The sequence below is a fragment of the Petaurus breviceps genome, unplaced genomic scaffold (genome assembly GCF_028583685.1).
Source record: "Petaurus breviceps papuanus isolate PSGF00001 unplaced genomic scaffold, PetGlider_PUasm1.0 229, whole genome shotgun sequence".
NCBI lineage: Eukaryota > Metazoa > Chordata > Mammalia > Diprotodontia > Petauridae > Petaurus > Petaurus breviceps.
In genome coordinates this window covers 17955639-17983163 of record NW_027185903.1, presented here as the reverse complement: position 1 = coordinate 17983163, position 27525 = coordinate 17955639, and the positions used below count along the sequence as shown (strand labels likewise).

At 35.6% G+C, this 27525-nt stretch overlaps 1 protein-coding gene across 2 annotated transcripts in view; it reads left to right on the top strand.

Annotated features, from left to right (window-relative positions):
- AP3B1 (adaptor related protein complex 3 subunit beta 1) overlaps positions 1-27525 on the top strand; it is a 357386-nt gene that overhangs the window by 78456 nt on the left and 251405 nt on the right. For both annotated transcript variants that reach the window (XM_069096283.1, XM_069096282.1), the window contains exons 4-5: positions 21002-21097; positions 22774-22934. In XM_069096283.1, coding sequence (XP_068952384.1) covers positions 21002-21097; positions 22774-22934 — 257 coding nt within the window. The remainder of the gene's footprint in view (positions 1-21001; positions 21098-22773; positions 22935-27525) is intronic.

Genomic DNA, 27525 nt, shown 5'->3' with positions numbered 1-27525 from the left:
TATGTTCCTTTCTACTTCACAAGTAATGGTGTCCGAGTGACAGAAAAGTGGGCAGAAGCTGCTAAGAATGACACAGCTTTTAGAATATTCACGTGCACAAAGTTATTTTTTATTACTCTAAATGTAAGATCTTTTAGTGACTGAGTGGGCATATTACTGGAGGAACTTAGTCATATCAATCTTGACATATAAAAAATTAAACCATGTGACTGCAAGAAGTTTCAGCTAACATGAGTAATGTGAAAATGTGTTTAACAGGAATGTATTTGTATAGCCTATATCATATTGCATGGTGCTTGGGAAGGGAGTGGGAAGGAGGGGGAGAAAATTTAAAACTTATGGAAATGAATATTGAAAACTAAAAATAAATAAATTAACCAATAAAATAATAATAAAAAAAAGAAATTGCAGCTAAATTGAAAGATACTCAAGGATTCTCCTTGGCAAGGCAAATAAAAGAATTGATGGAATTGGTATAATGTATCCTAAGGCAACAAGAACTATTGTTTCATGGAACAAATCAAGTTGTCTTCTTCATTTAGTCAACAAACATTTATTAAGTGTTTACCATGTGCATGGTAGACTTGATCCTGAGGGTTCAGGAGACAGAGATCGAAGTGAAATATATATCAGTGCAGGCAGTTAGGTGTTCAGTGGGTAGAATGCTAGCCCTGAGGTGAGGAAGAACTTGAGTTGAAAGCCAGCCTCAGCTGCTTTCTATATGTGTGGGCCTGGGCTTAACCTCTCAGCCTCGGTTTCCTTAATTGTAAAATGGGAACAATAACACATACTTTGCAGGATTGTGAGGATCAAATAAAATATTTGTAAAAGCACTTAGCATAGTGCCTGGCACATATCAATCAGTTCAGTTGTAACCAATTCTTCATGACTCCATCGTGTGCCAATACTGTCCTTGGGGTTTTCTTGACAAAGATACTTGGTTTACCATTTCCTTCTGCAGTGGATAAAAATAAATAGATTAAATGATTTGTCTAGGATCATACAGCTAGTAAGTGACTGAGGTCAGATTTGAACTTAGGTCTTCTGGACTTCAGGTAGTCAGCACTCTAGGCACTGAGCCATGTAGCTGCCTCACCTGGCACATAGTAAATGCTTGTTATTCCTTTCCCTTCCAATTTAGAGACATAATGAATAGAAGGTAGGGAGTGTACTGGAAGCTAGGGCTGTCAGGAAAGACTTCACGGAGAAGGTGATACCTGAGCTGAGTTCTGAAGGAAACCAGAAATGTCAGGAGGCAGAGATAAAGAGGTATTCCAGGCATTGGGCATAGCCAGTGTAGAGATACAGAGAAGGGAGTTAAAGAATGTTGTGGGAAGAACTATGCTTACAGTTTATAGAAGGTGGACACAGACGCGCTACTCGGGAGCACGACAGTGAAGCTGTTGTTTGTTTGGGGCAAACCTTTAGTCTTTAAATGGAGAAGGGAGCCGGTTTTCCATTGGGAGGGAGGTTGAGAACCATGTAAGTTAACTAGGTGCTCTGATTGGCGTAAAGAGTACCAGTGGGCTGAAATAATTGCCGTCTTTAGTTGGAGGAATAATATGGTTTGTGCCCACTGCAATATGGTATCATGATTTCCATGTCTAGATTAGTAGTAGACTCACTCCCCAAAACTCTGCTGTTCTCATAAGGGCCTCACCTTGGCTCTCCATTTTAGCAGATGGCATTTGATGGCTCTTACGGGTTCTAACAAGCTCCACAACCATTCATATTTGGGGGAAATGTTCCTTATTTGGTCCTGACCCCAAAGGAGAGAACTCTTAATTTAGTGGGGGATTCCTCTTTGTGCCACTGATTGACTTCTTCTGAGATGGTCACAAGGTTGCAAGGCTTCTACATCTGACCATCTAATCACCTGATAAGTCTTCTTCTGATTTCTAGGAAGAATTTGATAAGACCCTCCTTTAAATTGCCACATATCTTAATACTTGGAAACAATAAATGAGATGATGACATCTGCCTCTCCAGTCAAACATTTGTCTAAAACGTGTCCTTCATACCATTTCTCTTGCATAATTCTCTGATAATATATTACAGCCTACCATAATTCTTCAGATCCTGTGGTATTCTATGACTTTGAAAAATACATTTTGATGGAAAGAGGATTCCTTATAGATGATAAAGTCCTTCAGATGTTCCTCTTTGTGGATGGTATTGTGCTGATTGTAAGAAACTCTTGAATCTTTGATCACTCAAAAAAAGCTTGGCTTTTTATGAAGAAAAAGTTTGAATATGGGTAGTCCATCTATTTACTTATATTGCTCTCCTGTCTGTCATATACATACACGTATATATACATGCACATATGACAGTCACTTAAGCCCTAGATTTAAATATGATAAGGTAAGTGAGTTATATTGCTCCTGGGAAACTGTGTAGTATTTTTAATGATTACTTTTTGAAACAAAAGCATATCTTTTTAGCGTTAGATTTCTTTTGTTTATGCTATATTGCTGTAAGCCTTGGGATACCACAGTCCTTGAAAAAATTAAAAGTTTAGTGTTACCCAAAGAGCAGTGGACAGCTGCAAAATTGGGTATGGGTAGACTGCAACATATTTCTAATATACCTTACCTTGTCCTTGATTAGGAATGGGTAGAAATGATTGTCATGGAAAGACAAACGGTTTCAATAAAATGTATTAAAATTAAAAAGGAAAATTTAATTACCCCCTCTTTACAAGGGACACAAAGTGAAGGACATTTTAATTGTTTTTTTTTTTTCCCCTATTTGGATGGAGGAACTCAGGACAATTGGGGTTAAGTGACTTGCCCAATGTCACACTGCTAGTAAGTGTCTGAGGCTGAATTTGAACTCAGTTCCTCCTGACTCCAAGGACAGTGCTCTATTCACTGCACCACCTAGCCACCACAGGACATTTTAATTATGAGAACTTAGACTGAAACTGAACTTGGGCTGATCTTGCTGCAAGAGAAAGAGATAATCACTGAATAGGCATTATGCTCCATTGTTATCCACAAAATCACTCAGTAGAGGAAGATCCCCCCAGCATTTTGGGTGTATACCTCCTGGAGGGTTAATGGGAGGACATGGATAGAGTTGGATAGGATGATAAGGGAGGTCATGTATCGTGGATTTTGGAGTCAGGGGACCCAGGTTCAAATTCCAGGACTGCCATGTAGTATACGGTTTTTGAGAAGTAATTTAAAATCCCTCTTGGGCTCAGTTTTTTCATCTTTAAAATGAGGGAGTTGAAATAGATGTCCCCTCTTTTAGTTCTCCATCTGTAATGAATGTGTAGATGGATTATGGTCTTATCAATCCATGTTGATGAGATCTCAGATACATTTAAGTATTTATGTATATTACATGTGTGTATCTATGTATCTATGTTACATGATATACATATTATATATTTTATATTTATGTACATACTCTATATGAAGATATACAGAAATATATCTATATATACACACAGGTGTTCTTTCCTTCTTCTCTATCCTAACTGTTGTTACCATTCCCTTTACTTCCTTGTTCAAAAATCACCAAAAGGGACATGGGAAATGTAGGATATCAGAATTTGATGTATACCAAAATGCAGAACTCAGTTACTTTGGAAGCAGTGCTCCAGAGTGCATTGTCTTTATAGAAAAAGATGCTGTTTTCGAATCAAATAACTTTTTTTCTCAATCCTTTTTAAAAAAAACAGTTCTGTTAGATTTAAAAAATGTTAATCATTAATTCACTTGAAACTGTCTCCTAATTCTCATATAGAATTTTTCTCCTGTTTTTCTGTTATATATTTGGAGATTCATTAATTTCTTTCTTTCTCTCTCTTTTTCACTCTACCCACAGCCCCTGGAGTTAAAAGAAAATTTCAGTAGCTAAATATATGGAGATGAACAAAATATTGCTAGAAAATTTTATAGTCAGTGTTTAAATAATTTCCATTTTTTAAAAGAAGATGAATTGTAGTGAAGAGACTATATAAGTACATGGTAAATTGAGTCAATAAAATAACCATGAACTAGGTATGACAGTTGAATTTTTGATACAAATAGGTGAATCAGAGCACTTACATATTAGTTGTATATAATATATTGCTATGATTACAATGACAAGACTAAACTAAACACTAGCCATTGTTTTAGCACTTAGAACTATCGAATCAGGAATCATTACCACATTAATAGTTTTTTCACATATGTAGAAGAAATACATTTTTAAAGGAAGCTTGAATAGAGACATTCAGAATCTAGTACTTAGAAAATAAATTTTTAAAGAATTTTTAGAAAATGAAAAATTTCCATGCATAAACTATTTTTCCTTATATGCCAACTTGATTAGAATAATTTGCAATGGAGGATATTTTTTTATATTTGATTTTTGGTACTGCTTTTGAACATAAACTAAGTAAAACCTAATTTACTCTCCTCTAAGACAGTTAATAAATTGTATAGCTTAGCTAGGTGAATATTGCCATCACAATGAATAGTAAGTGTTATTGTAAATCATTTTTAGAGTTGACTAACATCTGATGATAAAACCAAAAATCTATTTTGAACCATTGATGCCAATTTAGGAAGTAGATTAAATTAACTGGTTTTTATATTTGACTTGTCAAAATACATTCTTGCTGGGACACAAGGGGTGGGAAAGCAGATTAATGTTTGTTCAGAGAACTGATTAAGACCATTTTCTCACTAAAGCAGGTATATTGGGGCAGCATGTCACATGAATTTGTTGATTTCTCTTTCTTTTTACACAGCATTCTTATAGCAGTTATGTATTTTGTACCTGTAAGTTTAGAGGCTTGAGATCCTTGTGCGCATAGGACAAAGCACTGTTCTTCACTCAGATGAGATATTTGTAAAGTACTTAGCACAGTGCCTTGCACATAGTAGGAGCTACATAAATGCTTATTTCCTTTCCCTATCCTTCACAGTGTATGGGTATCTACTTTGTTTCCATTTCTTCCACAAAAAGGACTGCTGTAATATTTGAAACTAACCCATAAGAGAGTTTTGATCCTCCTAATGTTGGTCAATAAATTCAACAAACATTTGAGTGATCAATTTATATACATATACACATATACATACAATTTATATATATTATACATACTTACATATACATACATACATATATATCACAATTCTGAGAACTATGGGACATATAAAGAACATATAGCCGCTGACCTTAAGGCATACATACATGAAAAGGTTAACTGAAATTATGTAATAGCATATATTAAGTTCCAGTATATGAAGGATAAATGATGCAATAATGTGGAGGAAGGAGAAATTAACTGTCCTGGTCATTCGGTTAAAAGTGACTATTGGACTTGAGCTAGAGCTTGAAAAGGGATAAAGTTTAGGCAGGTGAACTCTGATGCTTTCTCTCTCTCTGTCTCTCTATCTCTCCATTTCTCTCTCCTCCATCCCTACCCCCCAGAGGAGGTTCACAAAAAAAAGGTTAAGAACTCCTGGAGGAGTCAAAGGTGAACTTGAAGTTTTGTGCTTGGGTTATTTATAACACAAGGAGGCCATTTTAGCTATAATTGAACTACTTGTATAGGTAAAGCTCTCTGTATATTGTCGTGTTTTCAGGATATTATGTCACAAAACAAACTTGATTCTTCCTCTATGATAATTTAACTTTGTCTCTGATTTTATATGAATTAAAAGGAAAAAGGAAGGGAAAGCATTTTAAATAGTTAAAAAATTATTACTGATGCCTTTTTTTGGTATCATATTAATTTCTAAATCTGTTGTTTACCTTTTCCATCTCTTAAAAATTATCTTTTGAATGAATGAATGGATGGAAACTTAAAAAAGAAAGATAAAAAAGACAATTTAGCAAAACCAACAAACACATCAGCCAAGTTTATAGCACATACAATATTTCATACCCATAGTCCTTTACCTCTGTAGTTAAGGTGCATTGTGTCATATAGTCTTTGGGGCCAAGCCTGCATACATAATTTCACAGCATTTGTATTCTTTCTTTCTTCTGCCTTTCCTTTCTTTTCCTTTTGCTATTTGTTCTATTTACATTGCTGTCATTGTGTATTTTGTTTTCCTACTTCTACTTGCTCCATTTGTATCAGTTCATGTAAGTCTTCACATTCTTCTCTGTATTTATCATATTCATCATTTCTTATAGTTTATTACATGATATTCATGTACTACATTTAGTTTAGCTGTTCTTCACTCAGATGAGATATTTGTAAAGTACTTAGCACAGTGCCTTGCACATAGTAGGAGCTACATAAATGCTTATTTCCTTTCCCTTTCCTTCACAGTGTATGGGTATCTACTTTGTTTCCATTTCTTCCACAAAAAGGACTGCTGTAAATATTGTGGTATATATTGGACCTTTCTATCTTTAACCTTCTTTGTGTATATTCCTAGTGTTATTCTCTAGGCAATACTACCTGTTTTCTGCCAGCTTAGCATTAGTTTGGTCTTCTGATGGCGATCTTCTCTACCTAATATTTGGTGTGTTCTGTAGTGATTCCTGCTATTTGTGACTGTGAAAGTATTCTTCCTTTTGTCCCTTGTTTTTCCCTGTATTTCTTGAGATAAACGCTTGTAGAAATGATGCTAAGTAATCCCAAAGACAAAGCTGAAGTTAGTGTTTATTGCAGATTTATTGAAGGAATCATAGGATCACCGATTTAGGTCTAGAAAGGCCCTTTAAAATCAACTAGTTCTACGCTCTCATTTTGTAAATGCTGAAACTGAGGGGTCCCAGAGTGTTAAATGGTAGAACCAGAATTTGAGCCTACTTCATCTGATTCCAAATGCAGGACTTTCCCCACTGCAATATACTGCCTTCCAATGTATGTGAATAATGTATAATGACATTTAGGGAACACTTTGCAAATCTTAAAGAGCTTTCTTTTTCCCACTTGGACCTAGTCCATTCTGTTTCATATGAGAGCTTGGTAAACTATGGCCTCCTGTTCTTCTATGGCCCACAAGCTAAGAATGACTTTTACATTTTAAAATAAAGTTTTATTGTATTGAAAAATGTAAAAACCATTTGTGGCTAGGGTCTGCTCAGAAACAGGCAGTAGATAGATTTGACCCAGGATTTACTGACCCCTGTTCTAGATATTTAACTTCTTAGCCACTATAATAAGAACATGTCCTTTGTTCAACAGCAGAACTGTATTGTTCTCCACATACATTACTTCCTTTTTCTTCATACTTGGAATATACACTGTACTGGCATTTTTCAGAATCCCTATCAGAGTTCAACTCCTTAAGGCATTTCTTGCTATCCTAATTGCTTGTACCACACTCCTGAAGTGATTTTGTATTTATTTATGTATGTATTATTATATATGTTACATATATTCATTTCCCATGGAAACTTACAAAATTTGAGAGCTGAAAGGGGTCACAGCAGTCATCTAATTGTAACAGTAAGCACCCTAGCATGCCCAGGATGGCTGCTAGCACAGGTTCTTAGATCTGCTTTTCTAAAGGAAAGCAACTCAAAAATTGGGTTAACAATCTTTAATTAAACATATATCATTTACCTAGTTCGGCGGGAAAAATCAGCACCCTGAACTTCAGAGAATACAAACAGACAAAAAACTACAGAGAAACAGACCAGCAGACACGGCTTCCAGCTGTCTGACCATTATATCCATACCTAGTTAGTTAGCAGAGAGGGAAGCACCAACATCTGGGTTTCCAAAGACCTGGGTACTCAATGGCTTCCCAGAGTCTCATCTGGCCAAATCAGATAACTCTTCCCAAAGTGAGTCCCAAAGCAGAACCTCACATCAGGGTATATATAGCCTTTTCCTGGGTCAGAGAATGTCACAACCCTCTTGACCCACTGCCCAATCACAAAGTAACAAGGTGTGGGCATTCTGAAAAACAAGCCTCCTGCCAGAGGCTCTAGGTGACCACATTCAGCCTATTAGGGGGCAGAGTACATTTTCAAATCAGGGAAGGTTCTCAGATTCACTTAAGTCTGTCAAGGGCCAAGGGGCAGGGACGATCTTCAGATTCCCATTCCCATTACACTAATCCATCCCATATGTGAAAGGAATCCTCCTATAACAGACCTGATGAATGATTTTCTTCCTGCTGTGTGCTAGTCACTGTGCGGATGAATGCAAAGGCAGAAATAGTCCCTACCCTCTAGAAGCTGGTAATCAAACGGAGGAGACAGTACACAGCATTTAAACAAGATATATACTTGATAAATTGGAGGTGATCTCAGAGAGGATGCCATGAGAATTAAAGGGAAAAAGGACTCATGTCCAGAACAAATTTTCCACATGGCAGTTCTCCACATAGACTTGAAGACACAATTATCATTCTCTAGGCCAAACATTCTTAGTTCCTTCCGCCAATTTGCTATGATGTTGTATCCATTGCCCTTCATCATCCTGGCTGTCCTCTTCTGGATACTCTCTAGCTTACAGTTTCTTTAAATTGTGGTGCCCAGAATTAAGCACTGCACTCCAGATAGAGTCTCACCAGCGTGGAGCACAGTGAGGCTGTTGCATCCCTAGTCCTTCTTGCCACAGCCTTTCCTTCTCAGCCTGTGCCAGATGACTTAACCCATGACATATCCCCAGTGTGTAGAGTCTATGAGAATGAAAACAACAATTAAACTTTCAGCCATTGGGGGTGGGGGGAGAGACTTTTAGTGATACTTGCAGAGCATGTGGTCTGTGCTGTTTTGGATGTGGTACCCTCTTCTTACTTACCCAGAGAAAATTTATGAGATACATAAACTCTGAGTTGCCAGAATTGTCCAAAATCGCAAGGGATGTAGATGTAGAAACTGTAGAGGATAAAGATTTTAGTTTTACTCATAACAAAGATGAAAGCATTTTATGCTGATATTAATTTAATCTTGGGGGGAACAAAAGCTAAAATAGAATTAGAATTTTTATTTTTTTAAGAAGGTAATTGAGATTGATTTGAGGAATCCTTTGCTGAGCTGATTAGTTCAGCAAAGTTTGGAAGTGTGGCGACTCTTCTTGAATGAGATAATCTAGCAGCCTTAAATTAGTAAAATCTAGCAGCCTTAAATTAGTAAAATAGCCTTTCTTGATAGGTAATGTGTTCTCTCTCACTGGAGAGGCTGAGGCTAGATGACTTGTCAGTCTTAGGTATAGGGGGGAGTCATTCAGAGAGATATTAAAATAAATTACCTCTGTAGTTTCTTCTATGCTGAGATCCATAATTAGGTTAGAAACAAATGTAAAGGTGACATTGCCTTTTTATCTGTCTGTCTATCTATCCTTTACTCAGGATTCATGAGACCATTTCCCCCATAGGGAAGCATCTTCTACTCAATATATGAAGAATTGAGCAATTAATCTTTCATGTATTATAGTAAGTCATTAATAGTTGGTGTTCCAGTTCACCATAAGGGATAGCCTTTAGATGTGTATTTGGAGAACTTTTATTTCTATTACTTATATGTTTCTATATTTACTAAAAATGGTTGACAGCTATAGTGAGTCCAGTTTGTCCTTTAGAGGGAATAGAAGTAAGAAACACCATTATCTAATCAGCCTAATAATCTATTCTCTTGTATGATAAGTCTAAGAATGTTTTGTGTGTGAGAATTGCTTGTGATTATGTCAACTTTAAAAGGTCAGTTGATACCCCCAAAGAATACATATTTTTCTTAATACCAGGTTTTTAATATATATTTATTCATTTGTTTAAAACATTATTTATATTTTCTCATCTGTGCCACCTCTTATTGAAAAGTAATACTGCTTTTTATTTGTATCTTATATCTTAAACTTATCTTTCAAGTTCCAGTGGCTTTTTCCTTAGTAGTATGACAGATTTTAATGAAAAATCCTGTGTTCACCTTGACCATCCATATCTTTAGCAATTTGGTAGACTTTGATCATGATCAGCAACCCTCCCTGTGTGCCCTTTCAGCCCCCCCTTAGTTTTCATCTTTTCAGATGAGTGTTAATTTTTTTAAGTTCGGCACGTCTTCAGGGAACATTCTCCAGTGATTTTTACATCTCCTTGATTATAATTGATAACTCAGATTCTCTCTAGTGTGTATAATTTGGCTTATTTTTTTCTTAATGTATTTCCTTATAGTTGATAGTTTTGAATCTTATCCTTTTCTGCTCTTTTAAGAATTCATTATGAAATTTATCCTTATCAATCTGGAATTTCATTGAAGTTTTTAAACTTGTGTTTTGAATGTAACTTCTTCTTAAAAAGAACAGATTGGTTTATATAAACCAAATAATATTCCTAAATTTTCATCACTGGGGAAAAGGGGGCTAAGGATGGCAATGAATTGATTAGTCCCTTGTAATAAACTTTTGTTCTCTTTGTTCCACATAAGAAATTATATGCTGATGCTGCTATTGAATGACTGAAACCTGGGTGCTGCTGATTATGTAAGACCTCTTAACTTTAGAAGGAGTATAAATATCATTGATTAGTAATATAATTTTAAGAACAGAAGTGGTAACTTTAAAGACTGTCAGTTGGAAGTAATCAGTAATATCTTTTTCTTTGTGGTGCAAAGTTTGATATATAATTTAGTGTTCTATAATGTTATCACAGTAAGCATAATTGCTAATGTTCTTTTCCTGTAGTATTTTATTTCATATTTCAGCTTTCTTGTCCCAAAAATAACTTATAATTTTTATTCCTTGAGCCATGTTTAATCATCTGACATTAAAGGAAAACTGTTAGAGACTTTTTATTTATTTTCAGAGAATTGAAAGATGTTTCATTGTTACCAAAGTGTGTTCTATAAATTTCATTTTTCTAAATGCATGCTGCCCTAGGCTCAGTTGGCTGTTCGGCATATGTCATTAGATGTCAAAATATACCAAAAGTGACCTAGTAAGAAATCAGTCATTATAGCACAAAAATAATCAAAGGTTTTAGTCAATAACTCATGAAGTTTGATGTACTAGTATTGATAAACTAATTAAACAGATCTGCCTGTGTTCCTCCAGCCTAATGTGGCCCTGCTATGATTAGTTTTACAGCAAGGAGTGTAGTAACATTGAATGAAGGTAACTGATCAGAGAATGATGTAGTCACGAAGCTGTAAGTACTCCCATTTCTGGTCACAGAGTGGTTTCAGGGAAAGAAAGCTTTCTCTGGACACCTGCAGCCATTCAGTGCATCGGCCTCTTGTGGTCAATATTGATTGGTTCTTATGGCAAAACAAGAACAAATTTAGTGTTTTGCAACCTTCTGTGATTTAATACTGTTATGCTTTTTGCCATAACTGTAGCAAAAATCTTTCTCCAATAGTGAGTAATTATAGTAGTGGCTTCTTGCACAGTTGTAGTTCTGAATCTTCTAGTGTAGTCATTATAAACCCTGAGATATTCTGGAGTTTATAATTTAGCCATAAAAGTTGTCTATGCAACTGCCTTGTAAAGAGAGGGTTTGCTTATGAATGAATTCTATGAAGGTCTTAAAAAAAAGAAAACCACTACAACTCTTTTCCTACATTGGTCTCCAACCTTACCTTCCTTCTCCTTTCCCCAGAGGGGACAAAGGGAAAAACTCCAAAAAAACTTTTTTTCTTAAACATTTGATTTTAAAACTTTGAATTCCAGATTCTTTCCCTTCTTCCCTCGTTACCCACGCTTACTGGGAAGATAAGCAATTCAATATAGGTTGTACATGTGTAGTTAAGCAAAATATTTCCATAGTGGATATATTGTGAAAGACTGATTATATATCCCTCCATCCTATCCCGCACCCCACTTGTTCCATTTTCTACTTTGACCCTATTCCTTTTCAAAAGTGTGTGCTTCTAACTACCCCCACCCCTCAATCTACCCTTCCTTCTATCATCCCCCTCTTATCCCCTTTCCTCTTACTTTCCTGTAGGGTAAGATACCCAATTTAGTGTGTATGTTATTCCCTCTTTAAGCCGAATTCAATGAGAGTAAGGTTGACCCATTCCCTTTTGCCTTCCTGTTCCTCCCCTCCATTGTAAGTTTTCCCTTGCCTCTTTTATATGAAATAATTTAGCCTATTCTGTCTCTCCCTGTCTCCTCTCATTATATTCCTCTCTCACCTCTTAATTTTATTTTTTTAAGTATCATCCCTTCCTATTCTAATTGATCCTGTGCATACCTGTACACATATATACATACACTCACATATGTATTCATACGCCCATATATGCTCCTATACAGACATATATGCACGTATACATATATTTATGTTATATGTATATATGTATACATATATTTATATCATATGTATATGTATACATATATTTATACATTTATATTCCTTTAAACTATCCTCATACTGAGAAAAGTTTCGTTAAGTTACAATTATTGTTTTTCCATGTAGGAATGTAAATAGTTCAACTTTGATAAGTTCCTTATGATTTCTTTTCCCTGTTTACCTTCTCATGCTTCTTGTATCTGAGTGTCAGATTTTCTATTCAACTCTGGTTTTTTCATCATGAATGCTTGAAAGTCCTCTGTTTCATTGAATGACCATATTTTCTCCTGAAACATTATACTTATTTTTGCTGGGTAGGTGATTCTTGGTTTTAATCCTAGCTTCTTTGACCTCTGGAATATCCTATTCCAAGCCCTTTGATCCCTTAATGTGGAAGCTGCTAGATCTTATGTTATCCTGATTGTGTTTCCACAATATTCAAATTGTTTCTTCTTGGCTGCTTGTAATATTTGCTCCTTGATCTGGGAACTCCAGAACCTCTCTATAACATTCCTAGGAGTTTTCTTTTTGGGATCTTTTTCAAGAGGTGGTCCGTGAATTCTTTTAATTTCCATTTTGCCCTCTGGTTCTAAAACATCAGGGCAGTTTTCCTTGAGAATTTCTTGGAGTATGATTTCTAGGTTCTTTCTTTGATCATGGCTTTCAGGTAGTCCAATAATTTTTAAATTATTTGTCCTGGATCTATTTTCCAGGTTAGTGGTTTTTCTAATGAGATATTTCACATTGCCTTCTATTTTTTCATTTGTTTGGATCTGTTTTATAGTATCTTGATTTCTCATAAAGTTATTAGCTTCCATCTGCTCCAGTCTAATTCTGAAGGAGTTATTCTCTTCAGTGAGCTTTTGAAATTCTTTTTCCATCTGGCAAATTTGGCGTTTTAAGGCATTCTTCTCCTCATTGGCTTTTTGAGTCTCTTTTGCCATTTGAGTTAGTCTATTTTTTAAGCTGTTATTTTCTTTAGTCAGGTTGTTGACTCTCTTTTCGTGATTTTGTTTCATCATTCTCATTTCTCTTCCCAGTTTTTCCTCCACTTCTCTTACTTGGTTTTCAAAATCCTTCTTGAGCTCCTCCATGGCCTGTAACCAATCCATATTTTTCTTGGAAGCTTGTGGTGCAGGAGTTCTGACTTTGTTGTCTCCCTCCCGTTCCATGCTTTGATCCTTTTTGTCCCCAAAAAAGAAATCTAAGGTTTGACTTCTGTGCTTGCTTTGCTTCCTTTGCTTGCTCATGTTACCACTCAATTTCTTGACTTTTAAGCTTTTTGCCACAGTAGAACTCTGTTTCCAGAGAGGAGAGCTTTGTCCCAAATTTCTGGGGTTTTCACAGCTGCAGGAAGTATTAATTGGGTGCCTTCTCAGAAGCCTCCACAGGCTCTGGCACCTGGTCATACACCCCAGGACCTACACCCAAGACAGTGATCCTGATCCAAGCAAGTTAAAGGAAGAGATTACCCCTCAGAATGGTCGATTAGTCCCCCTATGATCTGCAAGCCAGGAGCTCTGAAGCAACCAAGCTGCTGGGGCTGCATAGTTGCAGGCCCTTTGCCACTTCTCGCACTGGGGGTAGAGGCTGAACTTCGCTCTCAGTCCCCCTGTTCCCACAGAGTACATACTGACTTTTTACTTTGTCTTTGGCATTTATGGTTGATATTTCTGGAAATTTCCACAGCTTCTGGTGATCCACTCTCCAAAAGTACAGCCGCTGCTGGTTGGGGCTGCCCTGGGGCTAAAACTGTGGGCTTCACAGGGGGCTGGGCTTGGCTTCCAGGGTGCTGGGATCGACTCTTCCTGTCACCCTGTGGGCCTGCCTTCAATGGGAGATTTGTTTCCCTCTGTCACTTTGTGGGTTCTGTAGCTCTAAAGTTTGTTTAGAGTCATTTTTTTATAGGTATTTGAGGTGGTTATGGGGGGAGACCATGGAGTTTTCCTGTTTCCATGCCGCCATCTTTGCTCCACCCCCTCAAAAAAACTTTTAAGGAAATGTAGAATGAGATTTGAATTAACTAGTAAGGAGAAAAATATTTCAAATTATCATTATTTTTAAAATAGCATTAAGAGTTTTGGGACCTGTGACCCAGAACTAAATAATTTGCTGATGTAATGGGTGTGCTTTTGGGTTACTAAGATGTCATTATTCCAGTTAAATTTAATTGAGATTTAAGTTGAATAGTTGTTTGGGGAGATATCATAACATTGTACATTGGTTGGATATAATGACCTAGCTAATGGTGAAAATTTATCACTTAAATATTTCACTATTTCTAGAATATATGTTTTTGTTAGATTGGTACTTCCTATGAAGTACTACATAGTTTAGTGGGTGGTCTTTATGAGTTGCAATACCTACAAAATTCATCACCCTTTGGCCAACATGTTGGTGAGCCCCTCTGCATTTGGGGTGGCTGACCTAGTACAAAGTCCATTACTCTGGAACTTGCCAGATCTCATCTTCTTTTGGGAAAGTTCCTGAGAAGTTGAAGTCACCTCTCTAATATAGTGATGTACTTAGAACAGGAGTTCAGCTGAATATCACCTACACATTCCCAAGCAGTCTGGAGGAGAGAGACAAAACAAGGTGTAGAAGAGGCCCTTCTCCTGTGGAACTCATGCTTTCATTAGGGGAAAATACATGATAACAAAAACTTAGATTTATAATGCTTTGTAGTTTTTAAAGTACTATACTACACATTCAGAAACATAGCGTAGTATATTAAAATGTGAATTGTATGATACAGAAAATAGAAATTATAAAGGGAAAAGATCAGTGTGGCTTAAATTTAAGAAATATAAAGGAGGCAGGGTTTTAATTGGGTATTAAATAATGAAGGTTTAATAATTCAATATTAACTCTTTGAGGAATAGCTGCAGGTATTTTGGAAGGGGTAGAGGATAGCCTTCTGGGCCATAGGAGTCAGGATTAGAGAAATAGAAACTAATGTAGCTTTTGAGATGATGAAACTAGATATGGGGAGACTGGCCTACTAGAAAAGCTAATGTTTTTAGTAGTGGAAAGAAAGTAGACAGAAAAAAGTGAAGGCAGAATGTGGGTCTTTTTAATTTCCGAGTTGAAGAGTTGAAGCCTGACATAAAAGAGAGTGGGGAACTATGGCAAATTTTTTAATAGAGAAGTGGCATAATAAAAATGTATTTTTTTTAAGGAAGAATAATTTGGCAGCAATATGCAGTCAGTTTTATAAATGGATTTCTAGCACCCATGACCTTATGGAACTGGGGCCATAAAGGTAGAAACAATGTAACCCTATCCCTCAACAGACATAGATCCTACTGGGGTATGTGTATGTATGTGCATATGCATAGTTTTGTATACAACTAAGTACAAGATCATTTGAGAACTGAGAAAGTAATAAGAGATGGGAGCAGGGAATCAGGCAGAGATAGTATTCTATCTTAACAGGATCTTAATGTTCAAAAATTGGAAATGAGGGAGGACAAAGATAGGTTGGAGCCAGACAGTGGAGGATCTTAGATAGTGGACCAAAGAGATCGTATTATTTTAGAGACAGTAGAATACCGCTGATGGGATTGGGAGTAGGGAGTGACATATGGGGCAGCTGGATGACAGAGGAGATGGAGCATCAGTCCTGGAGTCAAGAAAATTTGAGTTCAAGTGCAGCCTCAGACATAGTATAGCTGTGTGTCCCTAGGCAAGTCACTTAACTTCAGTTTGTCTCAGTTTCTTCATTTGTAAAATGGGGATAATAATAGCACCTGCCTCTTGGGGTTATTTTAAGGATCATATGAAATAATAGTTGTAAAGTGCTTAGCCCAATGCCAGCCCTATAATAAGTGCTATATTAAATGTTAATTATTATTATTATTATACTGATAAATCAGGGGAAAAGGGGCCTGGAAATAATAAGACCAAAATAAAAGTAAATAAATTTCAGTCTGAATTCTTTCATTTCCTTTTTTAAACTTTTGAACATGATGTTTTTCCATTTGTAATTTTGCAGAATAAACCCTATGTGGTTAATAGATAGAGAGCCAACTTTAACTCTGGGGAGACCTAGAGTCAGGTCCAGTCTCTGCCCTTAGTGGCTATGTGACCTTGGGGAAATCCCTTAACCTTGCCACCATTTATTTTGGTCAGGGCAATTGGGGTTAAGTGACTTGCCCAAGGTCACACATCTAGTAAGTGTTAAGCTTCTGAGGCTGGATTTGAATTCAGGTCCTCCTGACTTCAGGGCTGGTGCTCTACTCACCATGCCACCTAGTTGCCTCCCTTGCCAAGAATCCTTTTTTTTTTTTTTAAGCAATTGGTGTTAAGTAACTTGCTCAAGGTTACATGGACAGTTATTTTTTGTGTGGGTGCCAAGTATCTGAGGCCAGAACCGATCCTGGTCTCCCGATGCTGGGGCTGGCGCTCTTACTCACTGCGCCACCTGGCTGCCCCTCGCCAAGATTCTTAATGTGGCCTTGGGGAAACCACTTAACCTTGCTAAGACTCTTAAGTTGTAGAAGTGTTGACCTGCACTGGCAGAAAAAATTCCACCTGAGTTTCCTTTGCCAGTGAAATCACAGGATGAGTGCCTTTCCCTAATTTTGTGTATTATAATTTTTTAAGATACTTAAAATAATTTTGGCTCCAGGAGATATATAATAGGAGACATTTTCAACACAAAGTGGATTTTTTTTACCACATTTGCTTATTTTCCACATTTTATATAAGGATGAAAAATATCTTTAGAGCAGAATATTCATGCATTGTGCACAATTAAAAAAAAACCCTTTTGTTGGTATTTTAATTATGTAATACCTTTCTTGGAATGCCTTTTTTAGCCCTTCTGGATAATTAACAAATTAAGAAATATGTACTTTAAAGGTATTTAGAATTATTGCTTTTACTCAGCAAAGTAATATTTACATGTTATAGATGAAGAAACTCAGATGGAGCAAGATTATGTGATTTACCCAAGGGAAATTGAGAGTAAATTTGAAACTAAAAGACATTCATTTTCACAAACTTCTTTAACAAAGCTATTTTGTCTGATTATATACCAACGGAATTGATCATTTAAATGAAATTGTGGAATATTTATAAAAGAATAAAACAAAGCAATCAAATTAACAGAATAGAGAATTTAAATAACCTAATCTCAGAAAGTGAAATTGAATAAATTATAAATGAACTAAAAAAATGAACAACAACAACACTCCAGCATCAGCTGGGTATACAAATGAATTTTAGCAAACATTCAGAAAACAGTTAATTCCAGCATACATAAACAGTTTGCAAAAATTCCTTCAGTGATTCAAAAGGGATCACAGTAACTAAACCAGAAACAGATAAATTAAACAAAGAAAAATACAGACTGTTGAATACTGCCGACAAGATTGGGAGTAGGGAGTAACATATGGGGCAGCTGGATGGCAGAGGAGATAGAGCATCAGGCCTGGAGTCAGGAAAATTTGAGTTCAAATGCAGCCTCAGGCATATTGTAGCTGTGTGACCTTAGGCAAGTCACAACTTCAGTTTGTCTCAGTTTCTTCATTTGAAAAATGGCAAAAATAATAGCACCTACCTCTGTGAAACTTAAGGCAGAAATTTTCAATGAAATATTGTTAAAGAACTACAAGAAAATATCAGAAAGATTGTACACTATGACCAACTCAGATTTATATTTGAATGCAAGGTTGTTTCAGTATTGAGAAGACTATAAACCTAATAGATCATATTAATAACAAGAAACAATCAAAAAAGATTATAACTATAAACACTGAAAGGTCTTGACAAAGTCCTACAACTGTCATGTTAGAAAAACACTAGAAAACAGTAAAAATTGTGTTTTCCCTAACATGGTAAATAACATCTATCTAAAATGAAGAGCAAACCCTATATGTAACATAGAAATATTGGAGGCCTTTCCAGAAAGATAAGAGGTAAAGCAAGGATGTTCATTATCATCATTTTTATTTAACAGAATCATAGAATTTCTAGCTACAGTAGCTATATTATAGTATTGTTTATGCAATAGTATATATAGCATATGCAAATATAGTAGCTATTCTACAGTAAACAAGTCGAGTAAACAAGGAAATAAATCATAGAGGAAAAACATTATCACTTTTTGCTGCTTATTTTATGGTTTACATAAAGAAACCCAGAGTAGGGAGTCTATGAGGTCAAAGCTATTTTTCATAATAATGCTAAACTATTTTAATTTCTAATAAATAGAAATTTGCATAAACAAAAGCTGGATGGGGGGGAGTGGGCAAGTTCTCAATAATTTTTCAGATTAGAATGTGGTTGAGCTACCCAGATACACATATATTACTACAACTACAGTACATTTCTACAGACCTACATAAATGGAGAGGTATTTGTTGCTTATGGAGAGTCCAAACTAGTGTAAGAAAAATGAGGCTTCTATTAGGTTATTTCATACTAATATCAATCATACTAGTAAGGGATTACTTGAGTGAGTTAGATAAAATAATGAAAAGTAGGAAGGAAAAAGGCCCACAGTATTATATCTCAAATTATACTGTAAAATAATCACAAAACTATTTGGTATTGAATAGAAAAAGGAAACAATTATGGATGTAACAGTTTAGGTACATAAAATAATGAAGCAAATGAACATAGTAACTTACAGTGTCCAATAAATTCTAAGTCTGCAGCTATTAGAATGGCACTTGCTATTCAGCACAAACCACTGGGAAAATTAGTAAGTAGCTTGGTAGAAATTAGGTTTATATCATCATCTCACAGCAAATAGTACAATAATCTAATGGATTAATGACTTAGATATTAAAGGTCACCTAAGCAAATCAGGGGAATAAGGAGGAAAATGCTATTCACAACTATGGATAGGAGAAAATGGTTATAAAAGATAAAATGGACAGTTTGATTATGTAAAATTGAAAAGTTTTTGCATAAAACAAGATCAAAGTAGTTAAAAGTAGAAGGGAAACAACTGGGAAAAAAAAGTCTGCAACAAGTTTCTCTGATTAAATGCTGATAAGCAAAATAGGCAAAAATGTTAGCCCTTCCTCAGGAGATAAATAAATAATCAAAGTATATAAACAGACACTTCCCAAAAGAAGAAATCTAAGTTCTCAATAGGTATATGGAAAAATACTGCAAATTACTAATAATTAGAGAGATACTAATTAAAGCAAATTCAGTTTTACCTCTTAGCTGTCAGATTGGCCAAAGATGATTTTTAAAAAGGGCAGTTGTTAGAGGAGATGTGGTAAGATAGGGATGCTCTTGGTGCTGTTGAGGGAACTGTGAACCAATTCAGCCCATTTTTGTGAGCAGTTTGGAATGATGCCTCCAGAGTCACTCAACTGTACAGGCTACCTTGACCTAGCAATAGCACTGCTAGGCCTTTACTCCCAGAAGAACAAAGGAAGAAGAAAAAGACCCATAACTACAAAAAATATTTATAGCAACTCTTGTAGTGGTGAAGAACTGGAAATTAAGGGAATACTTGTCAATTAGAGAATGACTGAACAAATACCAGTATAGGAATGTAATGAAATATTTTGCTCTAAGAAATTACAGAGAAATGGGTTTCACAGAAACTTGGGAACAATCGAATGAATTGACAGAGTGAGGCAAGGAGAATCAGGGAGATAATTTATATGGTAATTTATAAAGAAAAACAATATAGAAAGACAATAGACCTTTGTACATTGTAATAACCAGCCATGACTTCAGAGGACTGATGATGAAACATGCTACTAAAATCTCCTGGCAAAGAAATGATAGAGTCAAGATATAGAATGATACATAGAAATACATACATTTTTGGATCTGGCAGATGTATGGGTTTATTTTCCTTTACTCTTCTTATCTTTTTTTAAACAAAGATCATGTTTTTTTGTTTTCCTTTGGGGCAAGGGAGGAACAGGAGCTACCAATAATGTTAAAAAAAAGAAAAGAGGACCATTGATGTACTTTTAAAAATGCTACCCATGAGCAAAGAGTACTTAAAAAAGCCATCATCAACCCCACAGACCATAAAATATATAAAAATACATTATGCCTAAAAGTGCTGAAGTCAGTTCCCAGTAGCTGTCATGGAGAAATTAATTAAAGGCCCACACATTTTTTATATAAGAGAAGTGCTTCAGTGTATGTTGTAGCCACTGAGAGCTTCTCAGTAAAGGGCACCATGTACTGTAGACCATCAAAAAAAATGCACAGGTTCTGGAAGGGAAACAGCACAGAGAAGTAGGACAGCTTTGAAAGGAACTTTTGGGTTTATTTTATATGTAAGAAAAGCAAAGTATGTATAACACACTCAGTTTCACCCTGACTTCTCTTACTCTGGTCTCCTTTGCATTTGAAAATGCTCTTTTTTGATATTGGTGAAGTTAAGAATTTAAAAATATATAATTTCTGGATCAGAATATGAATGCTAGATTTGTTAATGCATATTTTAGTGTTGCTGTATTTTCATTTAGTAGTGATTTCATGCCTTTTCTTGAAATGTTTCTTTTAGATGTTATGGACAGTTAACAATCCTGTACTTTTTAAAAAGTGCTTTGAAATGTTGTTTCCTTAACCCAGAGTAACATTGTCATTATATACATGAGGAAAGTCAGATGGAGGCAGATTATGTGATTTGCCTGAGGAAAGTTAAGAAGGACTGTGAGACTAAAAGGTCTTCAATTCTGGAAACTTTTGTTGAGCCGTTCATGTGTACAGGAAATTTTTTAGGCGGTGAGCTCCTTGTCTTCCTATCTGGTATGATCAAACTTGGTTTTTATCTTTTTCTTCCCCCACTTTCCCCTCTCCACCAGATCAAGAAGCTGGTCTATGTTTACCTGGTCCGATACGCCGAGGAGCAGCAGGATCTGGCTCTCTTGTCCATCAGCACTTTCCAGCGCGCTCTGAAAGTAAGTGATAGCGCATGTTATTCTAGAGTAACAAGTGTTTGCACAGTGGAAGGAGATTATTATGTAGAACAGAAGTTCTGTGATTTATGGAATGTCAAAGTAGTGTGTTAAAAAAGTTAGAACTTTCTTGTCATGGTAGCTGAAATATATCCCCAAGTAGTTTATGGTCTCAGAATCTTTTCTGTTTGGGAGCTTATGTATTTGTTCCTACAGTTTTTGTCTTCATGTCAGTTTAAAAAGGTTTAATAATGGCCTTGTGAGTGCTTAGTACTGTGTTAGTTGGTGGAGGAGGAAGAAAACAAGACAGAATTCTTACTTTCCTGGATCTTACTCTTTTGTAGGATGTAACTGCTAATAGGCACCCAAGAAAGAAACATTGTACGAAATACTTAAATTCTAGGAAACAAAGCAAAAAACAAACTTGTAAGGTAAAAACTTAGAAATGATAGAAATCTAAAAACATAGAAATATCAAAACTTTATTACTAGGACGAGTAATTTCACAATCTTGCAAAAATCATTTAGTAGACTATTTAGAATTTTTTATTTTTTGCCCAGTCCTGTGCTTTCATTAGTGTGGGGCACTCCCAGTGAACCAGTCTCCTTCAGCAAATGCTGATTAACAACTGTTCTGCAGTTTGTGGTCTTAGTCACCTGTAAGAACTGAAAGTTAAGTTAGGTTCCTTGTCCTAGGTCACATAGGATGCATACATACATGAAGGTGTTTGGCCTCAGAAAATAGTAGGCACTATTTTTAATCTTTGGTCTAAAATTAACACTTTTTATTTATAGCTTGAGTAAAATTTTTCATAAGAAGGTGATGCATGTACCAAAAGAAACCTAAATGTTAGGGTTTTTTGTTTTTAAAGTTTCATTTTGATCTTGAAAGTAGATAACATATTGATAACACAAATTCCTCAGTTATACCAGTAACTAATACATTTTGTCAAAGAATGTCACTTAGCTGTACAGTTACTTTGATGAAAATCTTCTAGTGTTTTAAATGCTTTATTATCAATATTTGTATCATCTGTGATTATAATGCTCTAGATTGTTCATTTAAAAATGCATTTTTATGTTTTGCGATAGTTAAGCTTTAAATGATTGTAAATAATGAAATTAAGTTAATTTTGTACCTTAAAAAATAAGTACTGTATCACAGGTACTACTTTAATCCAGGTCTTTTAAATGTTGAGAGAGCACCGGCCCTGGAGTTAGGAGGACCTGAGTTCAAATTCGACCTCAGACGCTTGACACACTAGCTGTGTGACTTTGGGCAAGTCACTTGACTCCAGGTGCCCTCCAAAAGGCAAAAAATAAAAATAAATGTTGAGACTGTCTCTCTATCTCTGCCTCTTGATACTGAATGATAGTTATGTATATTTAAATAATTATTTTATTTTTAGTTAGCTACCACCTTTCTGCCATTAGTTTTCAAATTTTAACCAAAATTTCTTTTGTGCTAACATCATTTTACTGTATCTTTTGGGCTAATGAACATATTAGCTTGTCAAACTACTCTGCAACTTCATGAATCAAATTTTGGTGAGCACCTTCCACATTTGAAACGGAAAGAAAATACTTTTGTAAGCTCTATCAAGCATTAATATTACATGCAATTTTGAAATGTAAGTGATTTTTGAAGGTATTATTTGATACTTTCTGTATTCTTTTTAGGATCCTAATCAGTTAATTCGTGCAAGTGCTTTGAGAGTCCTTTCAAGTATCAGGGTTCCAATTATTGTTCCAATCATGATGCTTGCTATTAAAGAAGCTTCTGCTGACTTATCACCATATGTTAGAAAGAATGCTGCCCATGCAATACAGAAATTGTACAGGTAAGAGAGTCCATAATATACGCTAACACTGAAGAGAAGGTAATGTGGCATAGGTACTTGGAGGCTGGATTTGAGATTAGGAAGACATGATTTCATATCATGCCATCAGTTATGTGACCATGTCCCAGTTTCTTCATCTGTTAGATGGGTATAGTGAAATCTTATATTACTTACCTCAAAGGAGTATTATAAGTATCAGTTGACAAAAGGTATGTAAGGCACTTTCAAACTTTAAAGTGTTATATAAATGTCAATTATTAATTTCCTGCAGAATGGTAAACATTGAAAGCATGCTTAATTAGCATGTAAAAAAATGTCATCTGTTTTAGTTAGGTCACAGTTTTTCTCTATACTATTCCTATTTATTCTATTTATATTAGCCATTTGATCATATGAACTTTGAGTTTCCTTAGGCATGGTAGGAATTATACCTTTTTGTAACTTTAATCAGAGTTTGCATGTTCTTTTTCTTGCTCTCTGTCATAATTGTTTTAGTTTGAATTTTTTTCTTCCTGATGCAAGCTAGGTTTCCAGTCTTCCTTCAATTTTTGTCTTGGTATTGGAAACTGACCCTTTTTTATTCTGTGTTGATGAATCAACAACAAATTTTTAAACTGTCATATCACTGTATTAGCTCATTGTTAGTAATTGCAGCTGTTGTTTATATAGTGCTTTATCTTATTTGAGTCTCACAGCAGCCATATGAAGGAGGCAGGATAGATAGTACCCTCATCTTAATAGATGAGTAAAATGAGACACAGAAGTTGTAGCTTGCCCTGCATTACTGGCCAATAGTGAACAAAGCTAGGACTAGCTTGTGCTTTCAGAATCCTGATCTTGGGCTCTTTCTGCTATCTTATAATTAGCTCTAAAGTAAGTAACTGTAAAAAAGAAATTAAAATCTTATTTAATTCCATTAAGTAGGCAGATATAAATGAATTACATGTCTGTGTGCTTCATATTGAATTTGTTATTAAAATTATTTATGAAAATAATTTTGCTGTCAGGCAGTAGATAGAAGGTTGAAGTCTAAATTCAAAATGAAAAGGACTCCCCAGGACAAGGATCCCTGCGACTCATCCCCCAGAAGAAATTGGTAAACACATGAGATAATATAAAATGGGGCATCTTAGGACTGAAGCAAGCATGAAAGTATTTAGCCATTATGCACAGAAATGTCTCCACCTGGCTTGAGCTAGATGAACACAAGAGATGATTAAATCTAAAAAAATCTAAAGGAAGCAAGGATGTTGATTGCCATAGGGTTAGAGTTAAACAGGGTAAATAAGGGAAAGCAGCACACACACCCCCTACACCCCCACCAAACACACATCCACACCTCTTTTAGTAAAACTGAATGGTACATTGTATATAATTAAGTGTAGTGAAATAGGATTCTTTGAGGATTCCATCATACATAAAATAGACATTTCAATGCTCTTCAATTTCTTTATGACAACCCTCATTACACGAGGGTTTAGATGCCTTTGTGGGAGCTTACCTGAGTAATTATGAACTCTGTAGCTCTGAGGACTAGTAGAATGTGACTTATGCATGTATAGGTTGGCATTTATGAAGTTTCTGAGATAATAAACTTTTAATTAGTACCATTTGGAAATCTGAATTCTTGGTCCAGTGCTTTGTGCTGATTGTTTCCCTCTTCAGTCTTATAGTATTGCCCAGATTTGGGCATTGCAGATTTTTTAGTGAAATATAGACTCTAAAGAAGTAAGATTTATAATAGACCTTAAACCAATGACAACATAATTAAAAATAATTATTATAGGTGCTATTTTCAAGTTATTTTTCCAGTATGTTTATTCTGGAACTAGGATTTTTAAAAACTGTATCTACAGAGATTATCTTTGGCATATGTGAAATAAGAAGACCCATGATACCCATGTGCTACTTCTCTCCATTTCACTTAATGTTAACTTTGTGTGTTTTATTAGGGATAAGTTAACTGTGCTCCATTTAATGATGTTAGTTCTACATCTTGGGCTAACCCTATCCATAAAGCCAAAAAGTTAAGATGAGAAAGAATGGCCAGAGGGATAGAGGGAAGGTAACATACTTCTTGGTCCTTGGAAATAGGAATTGAGGCCATAAGTGGAATGATGGCAAGCTCTCTTTGACTTTGAGTTGGCTCCATGTAGATTGAGCTAGCTATGGCAACAAGTATTCATTAAATATGAGTGACTTAATGACTTAGTGACAGGACACTGAACACAAAAGTAATGATTTTTGTGTAGGAGCTTCAGTGTGCACCAAGGGTTCCCCAAGTTTCTGCTCTCCTTTGCAAGGAGGAGTTGAGATGTAGATCTAGAGTTCAAATCTTTCATCTAATGACTGACCATGCTGGATGCTCCAAGTTGTACCTCATATGGAAACTCTTTTGTGTTTTTTCTTATACTGATTTGCTTGTTTGAAGGATGCACTACATGGGAACAATTAAACTGTGTTACTCTTGGAATTCTTGGATTGAGTACGTCTGTATACTATGTGGGGAAGGGCTTGAGCCATTGTTTTATTGCATTTGTTATTTCTATGCAAATTGTGTCACTCTATAATATCTGAACATATCTCTAGCAGGGGAGGGAGTTCAGAATGGGGATGAAATTCTTTTCTTTCAAAGTTAGCTATAATGATAGTATTAGTATTATTTGTAGTAGTAGTAGTAGTAGTAATAACAACAGTAATAACAGCTAGCATTTATATGACACATTAAGGTCTACAAAATACTTTACAAATATTTTATACTCACAGCTCTCCTGAGAGGTAGGTGCTATTATTATTCCCATTTTACAGCTGAGGAAATGAGGCAGACAGATATTAAGTGACTTGCAGAGGGTCACACTGCTAGGAAGTGTCCAAGGCAGGATTTGAACTCATATCTTACTGATTCCAAGTCTAGAACTCTACCAATTGTACTACCTAGTAAAATACAAATATTACAGATTAAGAGCTCGTCTTATTTGGGAAAATCTACATCAACCATATTTCTTTTTAAAATTTTTATTTTAGACTGAAATACTATAACAAGTACAGAAACAAGAAAAGAAACAAAAGCATCATAAATGCAAATATTGGAACTTAAATACATAGTAAGAAAGAAAAAAATCATGTTTTGTGCATAGTAGTGCATAAGAGGGAATTCAAAATATATAATAATAAATTTTCATTTCAAGAAAGCCTGTGTGATAAATAATACACTTTGTGTTGAGAACCATCCATCTTTTCTTTGCTTCCTTGTAAGTTTTTTTTTGTTTGTTTTCTGCTATACACTTTTTATGTTCTTTTTTTCCTCCTTCCTCATCTCCCCCAAGGGTATAATTAAGTTTGGATATGTTTCTCTATAGCTATACATACATATATATAGCCATATATACACACATACATATATATATACACACACGCATATACACACACATATATGTATACATACACACATATAGACATATACTTTCCCAAACAAATTCTACTCCTGATTTTTGTTTTCATGTTTGTGCATATCTCTTGTTTCCTATCCCTCCTGCCTCCTCTACTTTACTTCTACCCACTACCTTGCCCTCCTGTTATTTGCCTACCCCCCTACAAGGATCCCTCTCTTTTTTTCCTATTCCCATAAATCTAAGCACCCTTCTATACCCCCTTTTATGTATTCCTTCACCCTCCCCTCTGAAGATCCCTCCCTTGTCCCCTCCCCCATCCCTGTGCCCCTACCATTTTATTTCTTCTGAATTTAGAAGACTTTTATATGCTTCTAAATATATATCTATTGTTTGCTCTTAAAACCATTCCCAAAGAATGTAGGTTACCAGAACTACCAGCCCTCCTCCCCTATCTAATTCCTCTGTATTGATTCTTCTTGCACCTCAATACTCTTTTTAGCTGTTCCTAAATGGTTTTACTTTTTAAATTCATATCATGCTTAGGTTTTCCCCAGTCTTTCTTATGAGCTACCCAATTATTAATAAGAATCTTTCATATACATTTTATATTTTACATATATAGAAAGTAAATGGTCTCTCCCTGTTGGATCCCTTATAATCAGTCTTTGGTATATGAACCTTATATTTCTCTTGACTCTTATATGTCAAATCATTTATTAAGTTCAGGGTTTTTTTTTTAACAGTCTTGAATGTCTGAAAGTTGATCACATGTCCATTTTTTATTTCATTCAGCATTATGTTTAAATTTTCTGGGTATGATATTTTTGGCCACAGCCCCAGTTTTTTTTTTTTTTAAGCAATTGGGGTTATTAAGTAACTTGCTCAAGGTTACACGGCCAGTTATTTCTGGGTGTGGTGCTGAGTATCTGAACCCAGATTTGATCCAGGTCATCCCGACACTGGAGCCGATGCTCTTACTTGCTGAGCCACCTGGCCGCCCCTAAGCAATTGGGGTTAAGTAACTTGCTCAAGGTTACACAGCCAGGTGTTTCTGGGTGGGTGCTAAGTGTCTGAGCCCCGGATTCGATCTCCAGGTCTTCTCAACACTGGAGCCGGTGCTCTTACTCGCTGTGCTACCTGGCCGCCCCAGCCCCAGTTTTTTTGCTCTTCAATATCTAGTGTTCGAAGACCTGCGGTCC